The sequence below is a fragment of the Thunnus albacares genome, chromosome 11, assembly GCF_914725855.1.
Source record: "Thunnus albacares chromosome 11, fThuAlb1.1, whole genome shotgun sequence".
In the NCBI taxonomy this organism is placed as follows: domain Eukaryota; kingdom Metazoa; phylum Chordata; class Actinopteri; order Scombriformes; family Scombridae; genus Thunnus; species Thunnus albacares.
In genome coordinates this window covers 7515242-7540978 of record NC_058116.1, presented here as the reverse complement: position 1 = coordinate 7540978, position 25737 = coordinate 7515242, and the positions used below count along the sequence as shown (strand labels likewise).

The following is a 25737-nucleotide window of genomic DNA, read 5'->3' as shown; positions in this document are numbered from 1 at the left end:
ATTTTCCAACTTTAACTGCTTTTGCTTGTGTGTAAATCAATTTAGTCATTATTACTCACAGTCTGTAAACAGCCAACAAACTGAGGAAAATAAGAGGCGAGGGGGAAAAAATCCCAATGATACCTCTGAAACTAAGAGAGGAAACTCATCACATGGCTGGTTTAAAGTTAAATTATTCTGGATATTTGTTTTCCAAATGAAACTACACCAAAAAACAGTAAACGTATTGTCATCATTTCAATTGTAATTTAAACTATGCAGTTTTAATAGGCTCCAGTATCACTGCAATTAACTGCAATTATTGTCATTATTGATGGATCCATCAATTATTTTTGGCATTAGTCTGTAAAATGTTAGAAAATGGCCATCACAATTTACCAGAAACCGAGGTGATGTTTTAATAATGATATAATACATAATAATCATTATATATATATATATATATATATATATATATATATATTATAATATTGCTTGTTATGTTTGACCAACAAAACAACACAACAAAAAAACAGAATGTAATAAGAAGCAGCAAAATCTCATTACTCATTCACATTAGAGAAGTTAGCAGCAAATATTTAGCTTGATAAATGAGTTATCAAAATTGTTGTTGAATTGAAACTCTGGTTTTTCCATCATATCCGTTCACTTTTCCACTCTTCATGTGATCGTTTCTGCCTCATTGTCACCAAAAAAACAGATGATGGCTTTTGAAAAATCAGTGTTAATAATATTTTAATAGTTACATAATCTCTGTACATTTACAAACTTTAAATTACATGAACTAGTTTGTTTACCAAACTATAACCACAAGACTTAGTGGGGGTCCTCTTGAAACAGTTGGCACTATTAAAATAACACCCTTCATTAAAACACATCAGGAATCCAGACGAGGATATATTAGAATTTGCGTCCCCAGTGATAAAAACTGATAACTTGTCTTAACAATGCCGCGGTTGAAGAGCGGCACTGCAGTATGGAATGATACTGTGCTGTATACTGGTCAGGCTTTAGTCTGCATGATAATCAAACATTTACAACGTCCAGTGTGCTTGTGGGTCTCAAGTAGGATGAAAAGCTCTCACATACTGAGGCCTTGTTCCAGGAAACTGATTTCTGTGCATTGAGAGTCTGACAGGGAGTGTTCCCTGTGTTTCTGTTTTGTATTACTGCACTTGGACATGCACACATCGCTCAGCAGTTGATGCCCAGGCCAGTCCAGTGGTCAGGTACCATCAGGAAGTACTTGTCCATGGCCTCGCAGAAGCGAGCTCTGTACAGCTCTGGAGAAACAACAGTGGGCATCTTCCCTGCAGACACAACACACCAACACAGCAACAAAGCACTACGTTAGAGACAGCAAACATTCACAGCTCCAAGAGCATCAAAGAGCAGTCATCATATGCTGTTGTGTTTTGGACACTTACAGATCTCATACTGAAGTAATGTGATGGGTGTATATGTGGGCAGATAAGTAGATAAAAGACTGCATTATGTACTGTGGACTAGAACATGATTCTACGTTACTGTATTTTTGAGGCTGGTCGATTGTTATTCAACAAATGTAAAGTTAAAAATATCTGATACTTACTGGTACTTATCAGTATACATAAGTTATTATACTCTTTTTTATTACATCAACAAATCTCAAACTAATAAGGATAATTTAAATATGTTAGTTTAAAAAATGCACTCACAATATGTACTTAGAGGTATATTTTACAGCTAATAAAACTTGTCAGTGCTCTTTGGTTAAACTAGGTAACAGCGACACTGTAAATCACATCAAACATATCTTAGACACTGTAATTTCTTGTTACTTATCACCCAACATACACACAGATACAAACATGTCTGTAATATATCCATCAGGTTCTATTTGAGACTCTTATTTTTCTTAATTCAAGTCAATATTTTTGTTATATTTCATTATTTATAATAATTCAATTTGCAGAAAAGTTTTCTTAAAAAAAAACGTATTATATACTCATATTTACTGACTGTCCTCTTTGACAATAAAGTTTATCGTGAGTAAAATATTCTTCCTCTGTACATCTATCACTACTCTTAAAATCTGCATAAACTGATTTTTTTGGACACTTGTGGGCAGCAGAAACAAGGTTGAGGGAAATGTTTGGCTTCTTCGCTGCTTATCAATCCACAATGTTCACCAGGTAGTCACTAACTTTTTCTGTCATTTGGTGCTGAGCAGGTATGAGAACAGTGAGAGTGAACCTAAACTGTAAAGGTTGAACTGCAGCTAGAGCAGAGTGTGAGCTTGATAACGACTGACCTTGACCTCCCAGGATTCCAGTGGATTTGACAACCATCTCCAGTCTTTTGTCCCAGGTAAATGTCCTGATATAATCTGCAGAATGAGTAGAAGGAAAACCGTTGTAAAGACCACATCCTCAGGAAACTGATCAAAACAGACACATTATACTGAGTTACGACGTCTTCTCACCTATAATCCCGACCACCAGCTGGTCGGTAGCATCGTCTCGCCCCACCAGCAGGGAGTAGTCGATGATGAGGTGGCTGGAGAGGAAGTAGGCGTCGCTGTGTATGGCGGCTCGGAGGATGGCCTTGCAGTGGGAGCGGATGTATAGCGGGTTGTCGTGGATCAACTTCAAGAGGTTCTCATCCAGCAGAACCACCTCACAGCTTTCCTTCCCGGAGTCTGTCTTCACGTTACGGTTTCTCAGCGATCCTTTGAGGTCAAACACCTGCAGAGGAGACGTCACAGCTGAGGACACTACAGCGAATCTGCACAGATTATTAACTTCTGAGGATGTTTTAATATTCATGAGAAAGACAGTAGACAAATTTCACATTTGAAAAAGAGTATGTGAGAATGAAGGCCGGGCGCAGTGACTCTCTTGAGTCTTGTCGTCCCTGTGAAGTTGCCAGGCAACCAGGGGAGATTGCAGGAAGTGAAACAGTCCGGCACATAACCCCTCGTGCAACCACAACTTGACGTTTTTACGCTTCAGTCAGCGATTATCAAAAAAAGTATAATAGTTTCATATTTACCGTACATACAACAGAGTGGTATCAATCTTCTATCTTTCTTTAGATGTTTAACTAAGTGTAATTTTAAGTAAAGACCTTAAATTAATGAATGTACATATTTAAGTCTTTCTGTGTCCTCCAGACACTCTGCACTGAAACCATTATAACTGACAAACTTACACTCACACATGAATGTGTTTTCTAACATGAAGGGTGTTGTCGTTGTATTCAGGGACAGTGTTGACACTGTGAGTCTAACCTGTGCCATCTTGCGTCCGTAGAAAAGGTTTTCCATCACAAGCAGGTCCAGTTTCTTCTCTGTGTTGTTCTGGGAGTTCTTGTAACCGATCCGATAAACACCCAGGATCTTTGCCAGCGCAGTCGGCCTCTGTGATACAAAACAATTATTTAATAAAACTTGGGCAGTAAACCAAAAATAGAGACCATATTAGAAATGTTTCTTTATGACGCGTACTTTCTGCTGCACGGCTCCGGTGATGTAGGTGAAGTAGTGAGGGGCAAAGTCCAGGAAAGACTGGACCTCCAGTCTGGGCATCTGCTTCAGGATGAACCGGTCATCTGACAGGACACAAGAGGAGGAGAAGGTTCTCATTATCAAATATGCTGTTTTAGATTATTAAGGAGAGTATCAAGACCAGTGGAGGGAAGTCATAAAGGTTTGAGAGACAGACTAAGGAAAGCATGATTGGTTTCAACTGCAACGGTAATGGTGACATTTCTCTGTGAGCTTTTAGATAACAACCTTCTGTTGCGTAGAAAACTGCTCCAGACTTCCCACCACGAGCTTGCCAGTTGACGCAGTGGGAAAGTGAGCGGACGAAATCATCCTCCGTGCTCTCCATGATCTCCTCGCGCATCTTGTGAAACTCCTCTGCGTAGTAGATCCGGCAGTAGAACTTGGCGTTGGCGTCGGAGAATTCTACACATCCAGCGAGAGGTGAAGAGTAAGGTCAGTAAGCTTTGACAAATTTACTGAAGCGCCGAAGCGAAAGGATAACGTCACAGAGATGTTATTTCAATTACATTCAAGCAACGTGACACCGCACGTTATCACTACTGTTACAACTCACGTAGCTCGATGTGCGGATTCTGGGTCTGTTTCTTCTGTTTATCTGCAAAGTCTGCATCCTCTGCACAAAACAAGAAACAAACATGAAGCATTTTTTCCACATGTTTTTGATTCTCAGTGAATTAAGGGTTATGTAGCCAGTGGACCTGAACACCTACTGAGGGGATCGGTCTCTGAGCTGCTGCGGCTCTGCTGGGATGAAGCCGACTCACTGGGCCTGGCAGGGCTGCTCTTTGCTCGACTCTCTCCAGCACTGAAGAGAGACAGAAAAACAACATATTTTTCACATAACAGAAATGATCTCAGCTGTCCCTTCGTAGTCAACACATGATTTATCTCCATTTTAGTTGGCCAGTGAAAGGCCTGACTTTTCTATGTCAAAGTTTACATGGCTGAAATATAGCATTCCTTTCCTGCTCTGTTGATTGTTTTCCCAGCTCATTTGCAGCTAAAAACTACTAAAAAAAACACTATCTAACGCAACAAATATGTGAAAAAAGTTGTTATTTAAATGATCTGTTTGTGCAATTCCTCAGAGTTCAACAACTCCTCGTCTGGAAGACACCTCGGAGTTAAACAATATTCCAGATATTCCATGATCAGCGGTAATCCTGCGTACCTGTTGACCTGCGGAGTCTCATCACCTCCTGCGTTTGATGTTTTGGACAAATCATCCAGCGCTGTTTTATACTCCTTGCAGCTAAAGGACAAAAAAAAAATCCACAATAACGTGATGTTTTACAAAACAGCACATTTATAAATGTTCATTCTGGGGCTGATTTACTGAGCCGGAGAAAGGAAGCAGACGGTCACCTGAGAGCGAAGGCTATGATGGAGCTCGGCTCTTTTTCACACACTGCGATGGGCACCCGCTCATGTTCGTACATCAGGTAGTGCTTGTCTGGGTCACTGACAACACAGATCACAACACAGTCAGACACAAACCATTAAAGGCTGTGATATAATGGAAGAATCATGTGTACAATCAGCACATCACCATGATAGATAGTGCTTTCTTTTTAGTGCTTTCTTATCATTTTGAAAATGTTTATATACAAAGTTATAAAAACGTTACAGCTAACTTTTGTAAGCACACAAAGCATGTTTTAGAAAACTGTCCTCCACTAGAATACAGCATAAGGTTCAGCTACAGCTATCATTATGTTGTGTGCTGACTGAAATGGGTCTGCACTACTTACAAGGGGAAGGGGATGGGGTTGTAGCTGTTGCCGGGCAGGAAGTTAGCCAGGATGGCCTTCATGGTGGATTTCTCCTTTACCTGACTGTCAGTGGAGCCCAGCAAGTGTCCGTCAAAAACATCTGACAACAACAAACACAGAATTTACAAAGCAGAGTTTAGATTAGAGAAATGTGTGTGTGTGTGTGTGTCTGTCATAGGCTACTTTCGGGGACAAATTTCAGACAAAAGACCAGTTGATTACAGACGGCTTGTCCAATTGGGGACAAAAGCTGTGTCCCCAATTGGTAAAATGCTGATTTTTGGGTCAGTGGTTAAGGTTAGGGTAAATCACAAGGAAATGGTGTGTGTGTGTGTGTGTGTGTGTGTGTGTGTGTGTGTGTGTACCTTCTGGGATGCTGACAGAGTCCTGCTCAGTGAAGGAGGGGCCGGGGGTGACTGGTTCAGCTCCAGGTTCCCCGGGTGACGGCAGCAAGGAAGAGGCTGAGGGCAGCGTGTTGAGGTGACGGTCGTCTGTCGTTGAAGACATGTCAACTCATCAACAACAGTCAGGATATGAATACGCTTCACTCGGTGACAGTAAACCAGGAAGAAATTAGTTCAGAGACAGCCAACTCACCTTTATCACCATTCTGGACCACAGGTGAGGGGTTACGGGGGGAGGAATCAACAGCACTCTATCGAAAACAACAACAACAAAAATAAAACTAAACTCAATACTGTAAAATCCAGTTGTGTAGAGAGGAAACTCAGCCTTCATAATTAGAGCACAAATGTCCCTCAATTAACAAATGGTCAAATATTCAGCTGTGGAAACCGACTTATTTTGACTTCTAAAGGCCACATAGTGTTAGTTTTAGTTAGACACTGGATTAAATTATTTTGAATACAAGGATACATCAATATGTCTAATGCGTTGTGATATGTTTCTCTCTTCTAGTGTTGATATGTATATTTACTGTGTATTTTCTGTTATTGCGCAATGCCTGGATAACCTGTTGCTGTGACACAAGAATTTCCCAATTTGGTATCAATAAAACACATCAACCAATCACTCTATCAATCTATCAATCAATCTATCTATCTATCTATCTATCTGTTCATCCACACACTCTGCTGTCACAGCAATGCTCCTTTCTGCAGTCTTTGTCCTGAACATATGCACGTATAAAAAGCCAAGTATAAACCAGTTATATGTCTATAATCCCACATCTCTATTATGGAAACTGTGTTTCTTGTTTACATGGTGTTGAGGAAATCAGGTTACTGGAAAAACCCTGACAGTAACTCAGTTACTCATCACACTGAATGATGTTACTAACCTTGCTGTCATCAGTGGTGGTCTGTCGGTGCCTGCCTGGGCTGGGAGGCACAGACAGACGCTTCCTGCCTTTCTCCTGCTGGAACAAGTCTTGCAGCCTGGGAGGGCAACAAGCAGCAGAGTAAGAATGGAAAGAATAAGTAAGAAGAGTTAAGAGCCAGGTGATGGTGGCTCCTTTTAATATAAAAAAGCTGTGATTCTGACCTGCCATTCCAGGACTGCAACATCTCACAAAGACTCTGTTTCTTCATCACCAGTGACTCCAGAACAGCCTGAAGCTGCTGAGGAGAATCCACACCGCAGGCCTGTAGTCGTGCCTGAAGCTTTTCGATCCAGCTGCGCAGCTCTGCCTCTTCCATCTACACACAGAAACAACACTATGACCCTCAAACTACAGCTGTACCCAGAAATCAGACAAAGTCACAGAGAGTAACCTACGTCTTTCTGGGCGAAGAGGTCCTCCATCTTTTCCTCTCTCGTCTTACTGAAGGTGTCGGTCTTGAGGGAGGTGAGACGGTCGTCTATGGCCAAGTACACCTGAGTCACTCTGAGGAGAGAGCAGATGAGAGGATGTGCTCAGGTGATATGCAAAGAACCAAAAATCCCAGAATAAACATCATACAGCACTTTATCTAAGATTTTGGTGAACCCTGCATGCCTCTATTAGACAAAATGTTTCAGTTGTACACAAGGAAATTCAAAATTCATTAGAGGATAAGCGCTTGTCGATGTTAACGTCCCTGTTGCCTTTTTATCATCGCTGTTCTTACACTGGGTTCAACTTGTCCATGTAGATTACTCTCTTATTCTTATTGATATATATAAAATAATAATTTGGTATTCATTTACTTTAGAGAGAAGTCCTTAAGATCCTGCTGCAGGTTGGTTTTAGAGGGTCCCAGGTTCCTGATGAAGATCTTGGGACGAGGAAGACAAATCTCCAACAACCTTACAGAGGTGTAGCTGAGGAGGAGACACACAAGATTAATTCATAAGGATGCCATGTTTCAGAAAATTCTAGACACTTTATAATAAAATCAAACAAAGAGTGAATTGATGGATGGTGTCTATATTTGCATGTCCACACATATTTTCCCTGCACATGTTGAAGGACATAAACCAGCACAACTGCCTCTAGATGACTCTCTCAGAGTAAATGCTTTATATTTGTGTATTTCTTGTTTATTATTTTACTCAAATAACATCTTGTTTTAAACTACTTGCTTCATTTTAGTCTACATCCATCACTCTGCTATAACCCAGTTTTTCCACAGCTATCATTACATTTCCTCTAGTCTAGTTCAGCGGTAGATGAATAAAGGACAGAAGGACGAATTGAGAGCTGACCAACCTGAAGGAAGCCACCATCTGGTTGTATGAGAAGTACTGGTGGTAGTCTTTGTGGATGGAGTGACCGCAGGGCTCGGCATTTGCCCTCCTGGTGTACTGGTGGCCGTAGAAGCGCAGCTCCAGGTACTTGGCAAAAGACATGGACCACGAGTCATTGGACAGAGGCACCACTGGTGTCACCTACGAAAGGGGAAACAATTTAGTGGAACAGGACAAATTCCCACCAAAAAAAAAAAAAAAAAGTCTATACTGAGTAGTAAGACATCCAAAAACATTACATTTGGTGTGTGTACTGAAACTCAACGTTCATTATTATTGACCTGTTTACAGATGCGGCACCAGGAGTAGTTGAGGATTGTGTGCTGATAACCAGGCACAGGAGAGTCCAGCTCCTTCAACACAATCTGCACGCAGCCGCTGCCGTGCACAAACCGACGGATGTGATGCACCATGGGAGTCTCACAGAACATGCTGGGACACTGGTAAGACGGCCTGGAGAAAACACGTGCATACAAATAAACAAACGTACACACACCCATTTGTAAAGCCAAATGAGAAGCTTATAGTTAGTTTCTCTCTGATAGTGAATCTCATTAAAGCATTGTAATTTCATAAAAATACATTTTAAATGCACTGCTGTTGTCTTACCTAAAACAGTATCTCTCCAAGAACACACCGAGAGAGAGGTCGTTCTTGCCATAGAACTCCATTGTGACAATCCTGTCGACAACAAAGGCAATGACTATAAATTCATTTAAAAAGACAGCTGAGATTTGTTATTGATCCACTCCATATGGACAGTTTACCATGGGCTGACGCAGGGGTTGGGTGCGTTGCTGGACTGAGCTGATGAACTGCTGAACAGCACACACAGTCTCTGATGATTGACAGGAGTCAGACAGTCCATCTGAGGACACCGACAAACACAAACAGGTCGAAAGTTATATCAAAGTGGAGCCACAGTGACCCACAAGTTCACACAAAATGCAACATGCTTGCACCAGCACATCACACTAGTCTGAAACCAGCGCTGACTTCAAAATATGAGACTTCTATCACACACTAAATATTCAACAGGAGGACTGAGGATGTTAAAAAAAAAGGAAATGTACTTGAAAGCACATTTTTTTTGCAGTTGTAACTTAACAAAAAGTCTTGTCTCCACAAATTATTAACAGATTATTAAATTTGTTGGCAGTTTCTGTACATTGACTAATTGTTTATCACTTATTTGATGGACACGATTAATCAACCTACAAATGTGCCACTACTCACCTTGGGGGCCCAACTCATATCATTCTGTTTGCTTGGCTTTTCCTCTTCGCTGTCAGCCTTCACTGGTGGCTTGACTGGTGCGTCCACTGTCCTGCTCTGGCTACTGACAGGAGCTGCAGTACTAGCAGTGCCGAAGGGGTCAGCGGCCTCCCTCTGCCGGATGCGACCTCCCTTTGCTCTGTACTCTGCCAGCATCTTGGCAAGATCCTGGCTGCTGCCCAGCTGCTCAACGATGCGGGTGCTGGTAAGGCTGTGGCAGGGCAGGACCTCAATCGGCTTTGGCGGTGCACCGCCATTGGTCTGACCACTGGCCAGGGAGGAGGGGGCGGAGTCTTTAAGGAGCTGCCGCTTTCTTCGCCCATCCAGCTCCTTTAAGTCCTTGTTCAGGAGGGGGGACAGATAGACCTATGGGACAGGAAAGGCACAGATGAACATGCTGAAAAACAAAAAGAAATCTAAGAAAGATTGCCTGTTCGGTTGAAAAACAAAAGCTACCTGTTCGGGGAAGTAATCTCTGCTGGGGCAGTGCATGCCAGCGGGGGTGAGGAGGAACGGTTCTCTGAATGTGATGAAGGGAGAAATGCACAGGATGATGTCCTTAAGCTCCTGCTTGAAGACAGCAGAGATGGATTTGAAACGGTCATCAGTTGAAGTCACCTGCTCTGCCACAAACATCCCTGTATCATCCTGCAGAGGGTCACGGAACAACCTGGGGGTAGGCGTTTCTGAACCTTCCCCATCCTCCATACCTAGTGAGTCCCCCTTCAATGGGCTCCCCTCTTCCCCCTTCTCCCCCTCAGATGTCCTGACCAAAGTGTCTGACGACATGTCCTCGTCTTCTTCCAAGAGGAACGGTGGAGAGACTAACAGAGAAGGAGCGGGAGGGCTGGAAAATGGTGAAGAGGTCATTGTCTCTGAGTTCCCAGCCTCCTCACTTTGGACAGAGAAGGAAGGAGATTTTGGGTTCAGTTTGGCCTGGATGCTGTCTGTCTCTCCACTTTTGGATGAAGAGTCAGAGGGAAGCCCTTCATCATCAGGCTGTCCTCCAGGTGTAGAATCTTCAGTCCCAGGTCCTGCAGGTTTGTCCTGGCTCTCTCCATTTGTCTCTTTCCCTCCCCTCTCTTCATCTGCCTCCTCATCTGCAGAAACGCCTTCCAGCAGGCAGGGGAAGGAGGTGCTCTGGGCTAAGCTGGGCGGCATGGCAAACTCATCCATGAGGAAAGAGATCTCCAGTTGGGAGTGGTAGGCCACGCACACCATCAGCATGATGATCTCCTTCACCCTCGCCAGCTCGTACTCTGAAGCACCACGCAGCTTGATGGAGCATCCGAGGTGAGCGGGGCAGCCCTCGAAGAACATCAGAGTCTTCATTTCATCTGGAGGGTCAGACAAAAAAAATTACAGGATCTATTCTACAAGGTGTAGAAATCTCACCACATTTATCATTAAGATTGAGATTTTGAGAGAGTGGAGATGTGCTGCTCACTATTAGCCAGGGTGAAGGGCTGCATGTAGAACTTGTGGCAGGTCCCGAGACGAGGTTTTGTGAGGAGCTGGTCCATGGACATTACCAGGTCACCCTGGGTCATACGACTCACCCTGTCCAAGACTTGCTACATTGACAAAGAAGGAAAATTAGGTTAATAACAGTCAGTCGAAGACCATGTTGATGATGTAGAAACCATGATTCAAGGACAATTAAATTATTTAAATAAAATTCAAAGCAGTTGCACTTGATTTATTTTTAATTGTGTCTGCATGAGATATATAGCACTGATGCTACACTGACCGGTTTAACATTGATGACCAGTGTGATGCCGTGCTCCAGCAGCATGTCCTGTGCAATACGAGACACTGTCTTCTCCACCAACACCAGGGTTGGACGGACGTCTACTATGCGCTGAACATAGTTCTTCAGAAACTCTCTTTCCTGAAAAAAAGACAAAGAAAAAGGTTATAAGGTTGTTTTCTCTATTATCCATCAACTGTAGTGAGAGTAACTTACTAACCTGTAGCACAATGGGGTCGATGCAGGTAAACTTGGTCTCCTCCCTGTACAGATACTCTATGGAGCACTTCAGCAGCAGAATCTTGGGGTTCTTGATGTAGGGGTTCATCTGATTACAGGTGACACAAGGTTTTCAGTTAAATACTTCTAAGACAAACTGTCCTGTATGTAGGTTAACTACTAATTTTCTAATTAGTTTCATTTCTGGTCATTGTTGAATTCTAAGAGGCAAAGAATGTGAAAATAACACAATAAACACAATAAAGATCAGCAGCATCCACATTAAGTCATTTTTTAACTCATGAACTTTTCAAATAATTTTTGATACAATAAAAAAAATCTCTTAGGACAAGGAGTCAAGGCTTCCACACTCTTTGGTTAACTATTAGTTTAATGAAAAGATAAAATAGGATTTTTGCTGGATAGATAAAGCTGACTTTACCTTCTTGTGAGCGATGTTCTTGGTGCAAATGAAACCGTTAACCACAGTCGAATCAAACTTCCTCCCTCCAGGAATCTGAATCACAAGCAGAGATTCAGTTACATGTCTTCATCTGTTCTGCAAATTTTAATTCCTATGTACAATCAAATGAAAATGTCCAAAATGTAACTTATGACTACAGTTTGACTGATTTTTTGAGGTGTTTCTCAACCTTCTTGATGTGGACCAGTTGGCGGATGTCCATGTCGTCATCGCAGTTACGAACGTCAGGCCGTACTGTCTGGACCACCTGTCGAACTACTGGGACGATGATGTCCCGCCAGGACAGTGACAGAGACTCACTGTAGAGCAGCTGCTGCAGCAGCGCCATCATGTGGCTGTGGTTGGCCGAGCTGAGTGACGGAAGGCAGAGAGGCAGATGGTTAGATAAGGAGAAAAATAAACTTCGCTCCCATGCAGAAATTTTACAAAAACACTTCTCAAGGTACTATGACGTTGGAAGTATTCCTCTTAATTAATTCCCTGTTTGTTAATTAACTCTCTGCTCTACAGAGAGTGTTAGTAAAATGCATTAATGCACTTCAGTCATGACAAGAATCAACTCCAACTCAATTTATAATGCTTGAAGTATTTCACATTTTCTTCATAGTGTCTCCACAAACATCAGTAAGTGTACTCGTCTTTATGCTTCCCAGTTGCTGAAACAACTGCTAAAGTAATCAGTCAACAAAAAAATAATCAACAACTATTATCACCTGTGGAAACTGTGATGGTATTTTTTTAAGATAGAGCAAAAAATAATCAACAGATTCAATCCATACTGAAAATCATGATTAGTCGCAGCCCTTGTGGACTGCAACTACTATGTATAATCATCCTGGACACAAATGGTTGTAGCATCTTCACTCACAGCAGTCTCTCCATGGCTTTCTTCTCTCCGTTCTCCTCTCGGAGTTGGTCCAGCGAGCTGTGGTGCCAACCCAGCGGAGTAAACAGCATCTCTTTAGCCTTCTCCTCCACACGACGATTGAACAGAGACTCTACAACATTGAGGAACATTGAGTCAGAAAAGGGGAGCAAGTTTGCTAAGCAGGTTTGGCAATTTAATATGTTAACTTGATGAAATGTTTAAAAAATAAGAAAGTGTGTTCCTACCTTTGATGAAGGCATCACTTATGACAATATTCTGTCCTCCATCCTCGGACACAAGAAATTCAGCTAAAAGAGGAGAGGAAGAGAGGAAGTGAGCAGCTTGTGAGATACAGTGCATCTAACAAGTATCGGAAGTGTTTTGTTTTACAGTATTGAATCAGTTTATGTAATTGGGTTTTTTCATAAAAATCAATACAATCAAGAATCTGTGGCAAGACTGATGAATTGCTGTTCCTTTATAGTCTGCAAGCAGTTTGACAGAGCTGGAGCAGTTTTGTAAACACAAATGGGATAAAAACAAGTGTAAAGCTGATCAGTGTGTGTGGAGTTGAGGCTGTAACTGCTGCAAAAGGTGCCTCTAATAAGTATCTAGTACTCTTATTCTTAAAAATTACATAATACAAAAACTACAAAAGTCCAAGTGGTGTGAATAGTTTTAGGAGTCACAGTAAGCAACACACAGAATCAACCAACTGTGTTGAATTAATAACTAGACTTACATATTTATGAGACATGTGTGGTAAGATTTATGTACCTTTCTGCTCAGTGGTAGAAGGCACGTGTGGATACTTGGATTGTTTCTTGATGTGGAAGTTCACATTGTTTTGCTCCATGTTGAGATTGATGGAGGCGGCTGAGTCACTGTCCACCACTGACTGGAAACTGCTGACAGACGTCCTCTTGCTGGGGCTGGCAGAATCTGGACAGAAAGACGGGTCAGTTAGCTGCAGCTGGGATTTTATGCTATAGAACCGAACCAAACCAAAGCCACCTGAAGGCAGCCTGTGCAAGAGAGCAATAATCCAAGCCAGCAAAGTATGGCTACAAATGTAAAAATAAAGGTTTTGTTGAAGCATCAGACATGCAATACATACTAGGCATGGTGTAATCAGCCTCATCTGCGAGCTGCTCCGTGTCGCTGTCATCAAACTTGATGTCCTTGAACCATGACGGCTCCGAATGTCCCTCCAAGGAGTTGACACTGTCACTGTCTGGAGACGGCGTTTCTGAGAACTCTGTACTCTAGAGACCAGACAGAGAGACGTCGGCGTCAGCACATTTCACTTCACTGAAATAATCAATTGTTAAAGCTGCTAGTGATACGCCTGTTGCATCAGTCAATAGCAGCACATTATGTGTGAGTATGTGTTGTAGCAAATGGAAAACAACTTGGATTGCTTCCTGAAATAAGTCATTTGGTGATATGAAATGTCTCTTTCCCAGTGTGTGCACAGTTTACTCATCAATAAAAGGTAGTTACCTGGAGGGGGCGGTAGAGAGCATACTCATCCCTGAACAGCTGGTCGTGGTGAGTGACACAGTCCAGCCAGCGACCGTCCACAAATGCCTGGCCTATGGCAATGGCCTGGGCCCTGCAACACAGAAACATCTGGATGTCAGGATGGGAGGGAGAGCGAAGCAGCAAAATGCAATAATAATAATTTCAATATATAAGGGCAGCCCCTCATGAGCCCTCTGCACCACGCTCACTGATCAGATTGAGCAGAACATGTAAATACAAGACCAGCTTAACAGTTTATCAAAAGAAAAAATTATGTAATGTTTTATGAACACAGAAGTAATTAGAAAAGTAAACAAAGTCTAAAACATACAGCGGCACAGTTATAGACAGTTATAGTAACTATTGCTGCCTTTAGAGCTGACACCACTGGTCAATTAATTAATGACTCGATTGACAGAAAATTAATCAGCAAAAATTTTCAAGCAAAAATGCCAAACATTTACTTGCAGCAGCCTCTCAAATGTGAATATTTGCAGTCCAGTATGTGCCAGATTAGAATGAAACCATGTAATATGTATTCTTTTTTTCTTTTTTTGTCCAAGATAATATTAGTATATAAACATTTTTATATGCATTTCTGGAAATTCAGACAATTAGATTTTTTCTATACTATCTTTATACATCTAGGGATGTAATCTAATTGAAGGCATTTTACAAAATCATCAAAAAACTGAGTCAAAGTTCAAATACGTAGTTGTGATGGCAAGTACAAGCCCATATATGATACCAGCGCATTTCAAGTGTAAGCAACAGCTCTCTGTATAGGAAAACAGTGGCTCGGCCAACACAAGTATTCCTTCCAAAGATCATTAATACAATGCAGAATGTAAAAGAAGATGTTTGTCTACTGAGACCTGGTAGAGATGGTGCCATTCCTCAGCAGCCAGTTGACAAGCTCCTTTCCCACAATGCAGTTGGGGTACGTCCTCAGCCAGTACCTGTGGTCCTGAAACTCCATCCCTGTGCTGTTGTGGCAGATTTTCTTCCACAAGTCCTTCAGCTGGGATGAGTCCTGCAAGATATTAAGTATGCATGTCAGTATTTAATAATGAGTGATGTTTTACTGCTTTATGTTTTTGTCCTATTTAAAGATTGGATTACAGACTGCATAACGGGATCAGTGCAAAAGAATGAAAAAAAAAACCCTCCTCTAAACAAGGAAATGAAAATGAGTGAAAAAGAAAGAGTAAAGCAGCCACCAGCAGGATCTTCCTCTCCTCCTCACTGTGGTCCAGCTTGGTGCCGCTCTTGGTGCCTGACATGGCTCGGCTGGTCGGTGGACTGACTGAGCTGTCATAGGAAGGCACCATGGAGGATCCGGAGCGGTCCAGCGATAGGTTGGTTACACTGGCAGACCTGTTCATGAGACAAACAGGGAATGTCATATCATGTTGCTTCTGGCTGGACATTATTATGCTGAACCAAGCTGGAACACATTGCACTTAAAAATCAAACCCAGACCAGTGACTGACCTCTTCCTAGCGGGGGATTTGCCTACGTCTTCTTGTAGCGTTGTCAGTCTGGAAGCGAGGCCACTGTTCTGAGGCTCCTGGTGAATCATACTAATGAAGACACACACACACACACCTGTTGTGATCTTTACACTTCCTCTTTGTTATTCAATCCAGTGTCATTTATCACCGGTGAATTTGAGCATGCAGAAGACTATTTCTTTACAGAGCTAGAGAGCATTAGTCTTTACTTACAGACAGCTAAAGCTGAGACAGATGTGAAAAATGAATAAAACAAACAGCAAGACTCACGTCTTTCTCATCCCAATAGGAGTTTTTCTATGCCAGGAGAGAGAGAGGAAAAATATTTTCTTTGAGGCAGGTCGACAGAGAAAACAAGCAGGGAGCACACCGATTCAAAAGCAGTAATCATTGCTCTGACAGCAAAACAAGCATGGGGTTATAAAATGCATGCGTTGTTGGACAATCCCTTAAACAAAGATGCCCTTGAACATTCATTGAACCATTTGCCTGTTTTGTGCATGGCTAATGAAATCTTTTAAAAAAAAGTCGATCAACAATATGTTAAAAGTAACTTGAAGAGGAAGATTAGACCAGTCCTCGTGCTCCAACAGTCATGCTTTACTAGAGCTGTCCTTCCTAAAATAGATGCTCCCTCTTTTCTCTTTTAAGTTATTAATTAATTGGAGCCAGTTTTCCGCTCTGCATTAATGTTTGCAGGCAAGCCTGTCAGGTCACAAGCTGCAAAGCTGAGTCTTAACTTCTGTTTACATCTTACTGCATGAGTCCTACTTCACAGCTGTCACAAGGTCACAGTGAAAGTCTCTTCATGACAAAAGACTAGTCAAGGCTAAATTATATAGATATCATATATTTAACATGCCATAATATGATTCCCATTCATGAGTCTTGACCATGCACGGGGCACAGTACATACAAAGCATACATAGATGTATTAAATGGCAGAAAATCAAGACAGAAAAAAAATTGCAAGCACAGATGGAGGAGACTGGAAAAAAAACTAGGACAGTGTGTTTCCATCACGAGCAAAACCATAACACGACAAACAACTGTCAACTGCATATGGAAGTGTAGAGGAGTGAGGCATGAAACCAGAGCCAATACCTCATGCAGAATACCGTCTTTCTGATTATATTTGGGCAAAATCAAACTGGAAATCAAAAAAACGTAGCGGCAATGAGATCTGATCCAGAGTCACATTCAGTCTGAATATACTGGTAACTTGATTCTATCTGGGTAAAGACTCACAGAATCAAAGATCAAGATTAAAACACAGTTTTCATAATTTGATTTGGCCCAGTGTGTCTGTGTTTGTCTGTGTGTGTGTGTGTGTGTGTTCACCTCTGCCAGGTCAGGTCTTCCTCAAGGAAGATGTTCCTGCTGGCTTTACGCCCACCCACAGGTGTCCGTGGCTCACTGGGCTCCAACACACACACAGAGCAAGGAGAGTCTGACAAGGCACTCAGGTCCTCTCCAATGGAGCCCGAGTCAGCTGAGTGAGCGTAGCTTAGTGCTATCTTACGACAGTATGTACAGGCTCGGAGGTCTCCTGGATACAGAGGAAAGGAGATACAGACAGGTAAAGGTGGATTAGAGAAGGAAAGAAGAAACAAAACAAAGGTGCTTCATTAAGGGCAGTTGAAGTGTTTTTTACTCTATAATAAAATCTATCAGGACATATTATGACACATTCATACCTATGTAATCTTGAGTCTGTCACTTACCTGTGTAGCCCATGAACTTTCCAGGGATTTCCTGGTTGCAGCAGCGGCTGCAGAAGATCTGGCCGCACAGTCTGCAGTGGTGTCGCCGGCGGAAGGTAGTGAACTTCTCATTACAGTCGTAACACTCCTTACACTGACTATCTGGCATCCAGTACTGCTTCAGATCACTGTCCTGAAGAGGTACAACCACAGCAAACTTCTTCTATCCACAAAGTGCTACTGCATGGTTTCAGCTTGTGTTAAAAGGCTTTCAAAGCGCCATGGGATACTTTGTAATATTTTCTGAACCTTCTCAGCATTAGTCAGTTTACTGCAATCATCACAACAACATCTATACATAGCAGTTGTGTCATTCCAGATGAAATGTGCAAATAAAACCAAAAAAAATGAATAGTTTATAACAGTGTGGGACAAAGAGTCATCGTGAATACCTGGCTCTTTCCCTCCATGATTTCCTTCAATCTCTTCAGTGCAGTGCGGAGTTGCACAGCTGTGCGAGGGTCATGATTGCTTAGAGGCGTGTCCGATTTCCTGCTGCCATCTAAAAGCATGCGTGTAGACACAAACACACAGGACACAAATGAATAACAGGAACTTCATTAAAATCCATCCTGCTGCATTGTCAAATATGCCTTTTTTTAATCAAACTAAACATGACAGCTAAGTGACAAACATTTGACAATGCACTACCACACCTTATGAATAACTTCCTTAAAAAGTTGCAAATGTGGATTAAATAACGCATGATGCGATCGATAAAAAAAAAAACTAGGTAAGATCAACAAAAACATGTTGGATATAAATGTTAGCTCTAAAACCAGTCATGACAAACATCATTCCGAATATTAGTATGGAGTGGAAAACATTAGGGCAAACCAAAGACCGATAGAAAGCGCTTCACTAAAAATGCAAATATCAAACACACACACACACACACACACACACGTACACACACACACTTGCATGCACTCAGACACACAGAACAGTTTGTGTAAAGACCATTCTTTCAGACCGAGTTGTTACAGTCAAGCTAAAAGCATCTTTAGTAAACCACACAGTGCAGAAGACCCCTCACCTGGCCAATCCACTGTAATCAGAAAAGACATGAGAACGGATGTTACAGCCTTTCAGAGAACATGCATTCATCTTTCTGATGTCTTTCAATCCCAAACATCATCTTCAGTTGTTTTCAAGTTCTGTTGCACAAGTCTGCTCTTTCCATTAGTAGATTCTACTGAACAATAAAATGGATTATCTGAAACTCAATTATCCTGCCTGTTCTCCTCTTTTTAAAAGAACAGGCTTTGTCTATGTCAGAGAGAATATGTAGAACAGTAACATGCTCAAATTTGATGATTTTTCTTTCAAAAAAATACTAATGATTTGACAACTAACCCTTTCATAAAATATGACAGAAGGTGGTACAGCCCTCGTTTAACAAAATAAGAGTATTAGATTTAAAGAGAACATATTTCATATATTCATTATGCCGTATCACCTCACATATAATAATTTATCTTCACAGCAACATATAAAACAAAAAAAATGTATTTCAAAGATCTCTGAGCTTTCCAAACATGTGAAGGAGATATTGAATGATGAGATGAAGTTTAATTAAAGACACTGTTCACACTGTTATCAGCTGCCTCTGATTAGTTTATTCACCATAAGACAGAGGCTTTAAAATCAACTAACAGTGTATCACAGATAATGCAATCATCAAATGTGTGAATCAAAAGAAGGACATAAGTTGGTTCTATTGAATTAGATTTATGGAAGGTATTGTTAATGCCAGCTGAAATATATACATATGTTTTATAATATTTTATCCTCCAGTCTAGTCCTGGTATATAAGTCTGTACGGCTGCTAATATGTCAGACTCTTAAAATACACATTTTAATCACATTCGAGATATTGTAAGACCTTGACTTTAAATTATGTATACAAGATACATTAAAGCCTACTTCAAGACGTGCGAACATTTTACAATCAGTACTTTCAGACCACGTCTTACCAACACAGCCGAATATGTTGTCGAAGCCAGAAAAACAGCGCTGGTTATGCTATACAGTGAGACATTCTGGGAAAGGCTATCCATCACAAACCGGAGACAATTTTGCTTATCTGATGAAACACACACAAGTCTCAAATAGCAGCATCTGTACTCTGTGTGTGTGTGTGTGTGTGTGTGTGTGTGTGTGTGTGTGTGTTTTTACCGGAGGCACTGGAGGTACGTCGCAGGTGATCAGGATGTTGTTTCCGGTGTGTCCTCGGGCCGTAGAGGGAGTGAGAAGGACTGGAGGACCAGCTCCTTCTCTCTGATTGAGGAGAAGGGGACGGCACATCTGGCTTCTCTGAAGCTGCTGAGGGAGGCCGTCCCTCCTCTAAACACACACACACACACACACACACACACACACACACACACACACACACACACACACACACACGCACACACACGCACACACACACAGAAGAGAAAGTGAAAAAGAAAAGGAAGTGTCTTGTAAACAGAGGAAAAATATAAATCTAAATAAGTGATAATTAATGTGATGTGCATTTATTCTATTTTGCTTTTTTTTTTGAAGGGGGGGGGGGGGGGGGGGGGTCCATAATCAACAATACTTTCAAGATCAGTATTCTTATTTAGGCGGCGGCAATATAGGAAAGGACAACGTAGCAAAATAAATAAGAGTTACATTGATTCCATATTAAACATTTGCTCCAACCAAACAAGTATGAACCGTTCGACCATATCTGAGTAGTCGACATGTGTAAAGTTATCACACATTTCTACAAGACATCAGAGTATGAACCTTGTCACCTCTTACGTCTAATCAATAGTTCACACTTTACTTCTTCAGCTATCACATAAAACACAGTGAGAACAAAGAGGCTGGACACATACAACCTGTGGTGATGATTCAGTTTGACTGTTTATCTGCTCTCCATATAATCAAGTTGTGGCTAAATTCTAATATTGTAGTTTGTTGTATTCATCTCTTAGTGATGATGAGTCACTTTTACCAAAATCCGTAACTGTGTAAGATCTTAAATACTTTCTTCTTTGAATTATTAGAGCAATATGACGTACTGGGATCAACATTAGTTTCACTTTTTATCATGTGATTTTGAAAACATTTTGAAAATAATATCATATTATAGTGATATTAATTTGGCTCATATTGTCCACTATTATGTAACACAACAGAAGATTTCTAACATCAGTACTGAAATGATTAACGCATTAATCAATATAAAATTGATGGATCTAACTTTTTGAAAATTTTATTCAACATTTAAGTCAGTCAACAATGAAAAACACATAACATTTGCTAGTTTCCAGCTTCTCAAATAAAGCTGCAACTATTAGCTAAATAATCAATAGGTCGAAATGTTTTGAAAACTGATTATCAATTAATCCTTTAAGTCATTTTCCAAGTAAAAACGCCAAATCTTTGCTTCTCAAATGTGAGAATTAGTTTTTTTTGGTCAAATATTTGAGTTTTGGACTGTTGACTGACTGACGTTTTATACAATATCTGGACTTTTTATGCTTAAACGATAAATGGAGAAAATAATTAGCAGATTCATTTGATAATGGAAACAATTATTAGTTACAACACTATTCTCAAATGTGAAGAATTCCTTACATCTGTCTGCTTTACATCTTCTTCTATTTTACATTTCTCAGACAAAATATGCAATTTGAAGACACTTTGCAATCTTTTAAGCTGTGATGCATTTGCCGTTTCTTTGACATTTTTATTACTAAACAATTAACTGATTAACAGAAAATGATAATAAATAAATGATGGTTAGCTGTGGGCCTACTGAAGAAAAAACTATTATTTAATCAAGCAGATTTACTGCCTGCTTGATTGTTTAATCAAGCAGTAAGATTTCACATAATTTCAGAACAGAGTGCACTAATCTTGTAATCTCATCTATTTGAGAATGTCTGTACGGTCTGTAACATTCAGGCCCTTGCTGCCATAGTGAGGGGAGGGCTGTTATGCAGAGAACAGGCGGGACTGCAGATAACTGCGTCATGTGCTTGCTGGTTCCTGGCGCTGGTCCAGGGAGGCAATGTCTATCACATGACCTCACAAGACCACAGCTAATTGCTCTAACTTCTGGTAACTGTTGCAAAAGCATACTCATGACAGCTTTTACATAGTTATGTTTGATGTGTTTGCTGTCTTCCAGATTTATTACACTTTGTTTACAGAAGACTTCAGTAAAATAACAAAGTATAACATCAAATAAAGATCGGAACTTTTCAAACGGTTTTAAAATCTGTGTTTTTTTCTCATAACAAGATTAACAAATACAGTACTGTCCTCTGACTTAGTGGCATAACTTTCAATTTCACAGATATTCATGGTCACTTTCCACTAACCTTCAAGCTTCAGAAATTAGGTCAAAAGATCCTTTTTATGTGGATTTTATGATATATTACCTCTTCTCTGTTCATTTTTACCAGATTTAGTCAAACGTGACAACAAGGTACTACACCCTCCTGAAATGTTCAGTCTTGAGGTAAAACTTCGACCAAACGGTCTGAAACTTTGAGTCATGAGTGAAAAACTGTGACTCATACAGATGTTGTAATGTTGTAAAATAATGACTACAGTTATGTCTGTGCAACATGTCCCTTCCTTAAGCACTGAATCCGATAGCGAGCCTCAAAAGATTATGTATTAATTCTGCATCACATGAATCATTACAGCTTCATTGGCACCTTGTCAGGATTCATCTCTCTAACATACTTCTCATCATTCATTGTACACAATGTATTATCTACATGGTGTTTTGTATGTGTGAATCATTTATCATGTCATCAGTCAGATAACAACTTTTTTGATGTTTTGTGAGAACTGGGACAGAACTTGTTGCTTTTTTTTTTTTTTTTTTTTTTACCAACTTCTCATCATAGATTTCCAAAATATATTTTCTTTTGGAAAGTGTGTGTCTTCTGCCTCAATGCACATTACACAGACATCTGCTAGAGACTCCTGACCAGGCAGGGAAACCTCTATGAACTCCTCTTAATAATTTAAGAGCTGGAAGTACTGTATGTCTTAACACTCTTGTCACTTATTCTTAGTTCTTTGTGTAAAGTACGGGCAAAATTACCTAGTTCTCAAAATTGTGACGAACAAAATTCTTTTCATATACCAGCCATGGTCATGCATTTGTTTTAAGAATTACTTACAAATAATGACTTAAATAGAACCTCTTGTTTTATTTCTGGTTTGACTGTACAGGACATGATCTACCATTACCAGTTGGTACAAACACAGTGAAGAGAATGGAAGTGACCCTCAAGTAACCTCACAGAACATTGGTCTGTAATTCATAACTTCATCTAGATGCTTGTGTTAGATTTGCATCGCTGACCTTTGTTGTTGAAACGAAACAGGTTGACGAATGAGCTGTACGCTGAGCGGAGCGGAGGCTCATCCTGCTCCGGAGTGAGTGGTTTGAAGTGGGTCAGGTGGGAGGGGCTGGTGGGCGAGATGACAGGCGGCTCGACGCTCCAGTCCGTTGAGGATGAAGACGAGGACTTGTCATCAGCAGCCATGTCACTGCTACTCCTGCTGGAGAGGCGACAACATATCTTAAGCATGCGTAACTGATCGACTTTACTTTAAATGGTGTGTAGGTTCTCGATCAAACTGTGACAGCTTCACTGAGCCCGTCTCGTACACCAGCATCGGTCAGCGGTTGAGTTCTTGGAATTAAGATGTGACACGGTGTAATCAGTCATGGTAATCAGCGATATCAACAACCGCTGTGTTTTCGTATCTTCACTTTCACACCATGAGCGTGAAGTTACTTTCATCTACTCTGCTCTAATCATAGAAGCTACTGGTCATGCTAAGTTGCAGCAGTTGTTTGTTGTTGTTTGTTTCTAGAAACCTCATCTTCATCAGCATGGTCCAAAACAACTAAGAAAAGCACTCAGCCCTCTAGTACCCCCATGGACCAGAACCACTGATGCTGAGTGGCTGACACATCAGTTACATATGCATTTACTCATAAATATCCTCTCTGTGACTACAGTGTGTCCTTTCCTAGAACTGCAATGATTAGTCGATTAATCGATTAGTTGCCAACTATTAAATTAACTGCCTAATATGTTGATAATCGATTAACTGTTTAGAGTCATTCTTTTAAAAAAAATCCTCTGGTTCCTGCTTCTCAAATGTGAATATTTTCTGGTTTCTATGATAGTAAACTGAATATCTTTCAGTTGTGGACTGTTGGTCAGGGTAAAAGAAGATGTATCATGGGCTTTGGGAAACAATGATTGAAGTTTTTCACCATTTTATGACATTTTATAGACCAAACACCAAATCAATTAATCAAGAAAATAATCAACAGATTAATTGATAATGAAAATAATCATTAGTTGCAGCCTTAGTTAAATATAAGCTGGACTCAATCTCTTATTGTTGCTGTCAGTATGTACAACACAGTATATATTAAAACCAGACCATCTGAAGAAAGTATGTAGTCAAGAATGATAAATAATTAGTGGCTTCACACCTGCAGCACAGCAGGAGAATTATGTTAAATGTAGGGAGCTTAATCACTAAACACAACATTAGTGATTAACAGAGCCACAGGTGTTTTAGCCTTATAAGGTCACTCAACAACCCTGATGGTTCAGGGTAGCTTATTCATCTGTGACTTGTCTTGCTATCTTTGTCTGAAAAGAGGACCACATAGAGATAAGTTATCTTTTAACTTTATTGTGTTATCCTCCACATTTTAAATCATGTATTTGTCACAGTGTATGACATTTTATATATGTATTTGTTTTGATACATCAAATAAAGCAAATCAAGAGAACTCCTCACTCATATAAAATTTCAAAAATGACAAACAACGATGTGTAATAACCATGTCATAAAATCCAACACGAGGAAGTCAGCATTTTAGTGCAACCTGTTGAATGACCTTTAATGTTTAAAACAACAATTAACATCATAAAACAGCTTTACGACGGATCAGTCTGAGTCTGATGTCAGATGTTAGGTGACTGTCACGATGAGATTTGTGTGTGTGTTTCTGAAATTACCCTCAACAGGAAACACATCAGTTAGCCAACATCAAAAAGTTATGACATTGTTTTTTAAAAAAATTAAAACACAGTTGCTACAATCTAGATCTTTCTTATTTGATCTATCCCTGACTTGTCCGACAGATAACCTTTAGCTCATGAGATGAATGTGTATAGAGCCGGGAAAACCACTTCAAATCTAGACTTACCCTTTGAAGAAAGCTACAGACTTTCAGATCATGTGTAGAGGAAATAGCAGAAGTGGCTCATCATGTGATCATAACGGGCCGGAGCTTGACTTATGTGTCCTGACAGCTCAGCACCAAGCCCTCCACAGTATCATCACGTAGTTATCGTATACAGGATAGTGTTCCCTTTATTACATGGCTGAGTTGATAAATCTGCAGATAGATTACGGCCCCTATAAAATGTCAATCATTTTGCGAGCGGATGTTGCTTAACTTAACCAGTCAACTGGTTTGAAAGCTAGCAGTTGTAGCTAGCAGCTGCAGCCAGTGAACGACGTTTAAATTGCAATATGCGACATTCAACACCAAATGAATGCTGCTTTTTCTTATTAGCAGCTGAAGTTGGCAACTACTTGAAACACAAAATAAGTAGCTTCAATATTACGTTAGCTCATGCTAAAACTGATGTTAGCCTCCTATGCTACCTAGCCGGTTGTGGTTGCAACAGCCTTATTTTTTGGAGCAGCTGACACACAAAACATGACTGAACTGCCGTGACAGCAAAACAAAAAAGCGAATTACCCGTTTAGTTATGGGTTCGACATCACTGTATGAAGCAGTCCAGCTTGAAAGACATCAGTAAAACCACATGTATTAGATTAGAAAACACCTGAAACAAGCCGACTCCCGTACAGCCCTGACGAGTCAAACCTGCACATAAGTCGACTGTTGTGATGAAGACAAGACATCACAAGTAGAGCTCACACCCGGAAATATCGATTGGATCACTAACTGTCAAAACAACTGTCAGGCGCTCATATGAACACTGCTGGAAGAGGTTTTTCTCGCTATAATCATTCCTCCTGTTCATACTGGCAAGTAAATCCGCCCCTTCAAATGTGCTTTCAATGTAAGTGATGGGGGACAACATCCACAGTGTATCCACACTCATTTTGTGGAAAAATCAATTTTAAAAGTTTATATGAGAATTCAGCAGTCTGATTTAGTCTTATCAAGTGGATATCTGCCACATTTACAGTCTTTTTAGCATAAAATTCTTTGTTTCCTCAAACAGTGTTTACCTGTTGAGCTGTGGTGGAAGTATAGT

The 25737-nt window shown here is 40.6% G+C and overlaps 1 protein-coding gene across 5 annotated transcripts; it reads right to left on the bottom strand.

The window, feature by feature from the left end:
• Window positions 1–718: 718 nt before the first annotated feature.
• pikfyve (phosphoinositide kinase, FYVE finger containing) lies at window positions 719–25737 on the bottom strand. 5 transcript variants are annotated; one of them, XM_044366774.1, is made up of 44 exons: window positions 25212–25737; window positions 22773–22972; window positions 19586–19753; window positions 18444–18455; window positions 17800–17909; window positions 17369–17540; window positions 16986–17193; window positions 15915–15941; window positions 15624–15713; window positions 15351–15507; window positions 15006–15163; window positions 14110–14221; window positions 13724–13871; window positions 13384–13548; window positions 12852–12914; window positions 12607–12736; window positions 11908–12088; window positions 11697–11771; window positions 11256–11363; window positions 11036–11176; window positions 10733–10859; window positions 9742–10622; window positions 9247–9651; window positions 8778–8878; window positions 8620–8691; window positions 8292–8463; window positions 7973–8151; window positions 7471–7584; window positions 7060–7168; window positions 6826–6980; window positions 6623–6719; window positions 5920–5977; window positions 5688–5813; window positions 5302–5422; window positions 4916–5011; window positions 4722–4802; window positions 4261–4355; window positions 4104–4163; window positions 3776–3952; window positions 3488–3591; window positions 3272–3400; window positions 2465–2726; window positions 2294–2368; window positions 719–1310 (listed from the first exon to the last, which is right to left on the bottom strand). In XM_044366774.1, exons 2-44 carry the CDS (start codon window positions 22954–22956, stop codon window positions 1195–1197), a joined length of 6321 nt encoding a protein of 2106 aa, XP_044222709.1. In that variant the 5' UTR covers window positions 22957–22972; window positions 25212–25737; the 3' UTR covers window positions 719–1194. The 5 variants fall into 5 exon arrangements, with proteins under 5 accessions (XP_044222709.1, XP_044222710.1, XP_044222712.1 ...); XM_044366775.1 differs by having other exon boundaries at window positions 22773–22969; XM_044366777.1 differs by lacking the exon at window positions 15915–15941.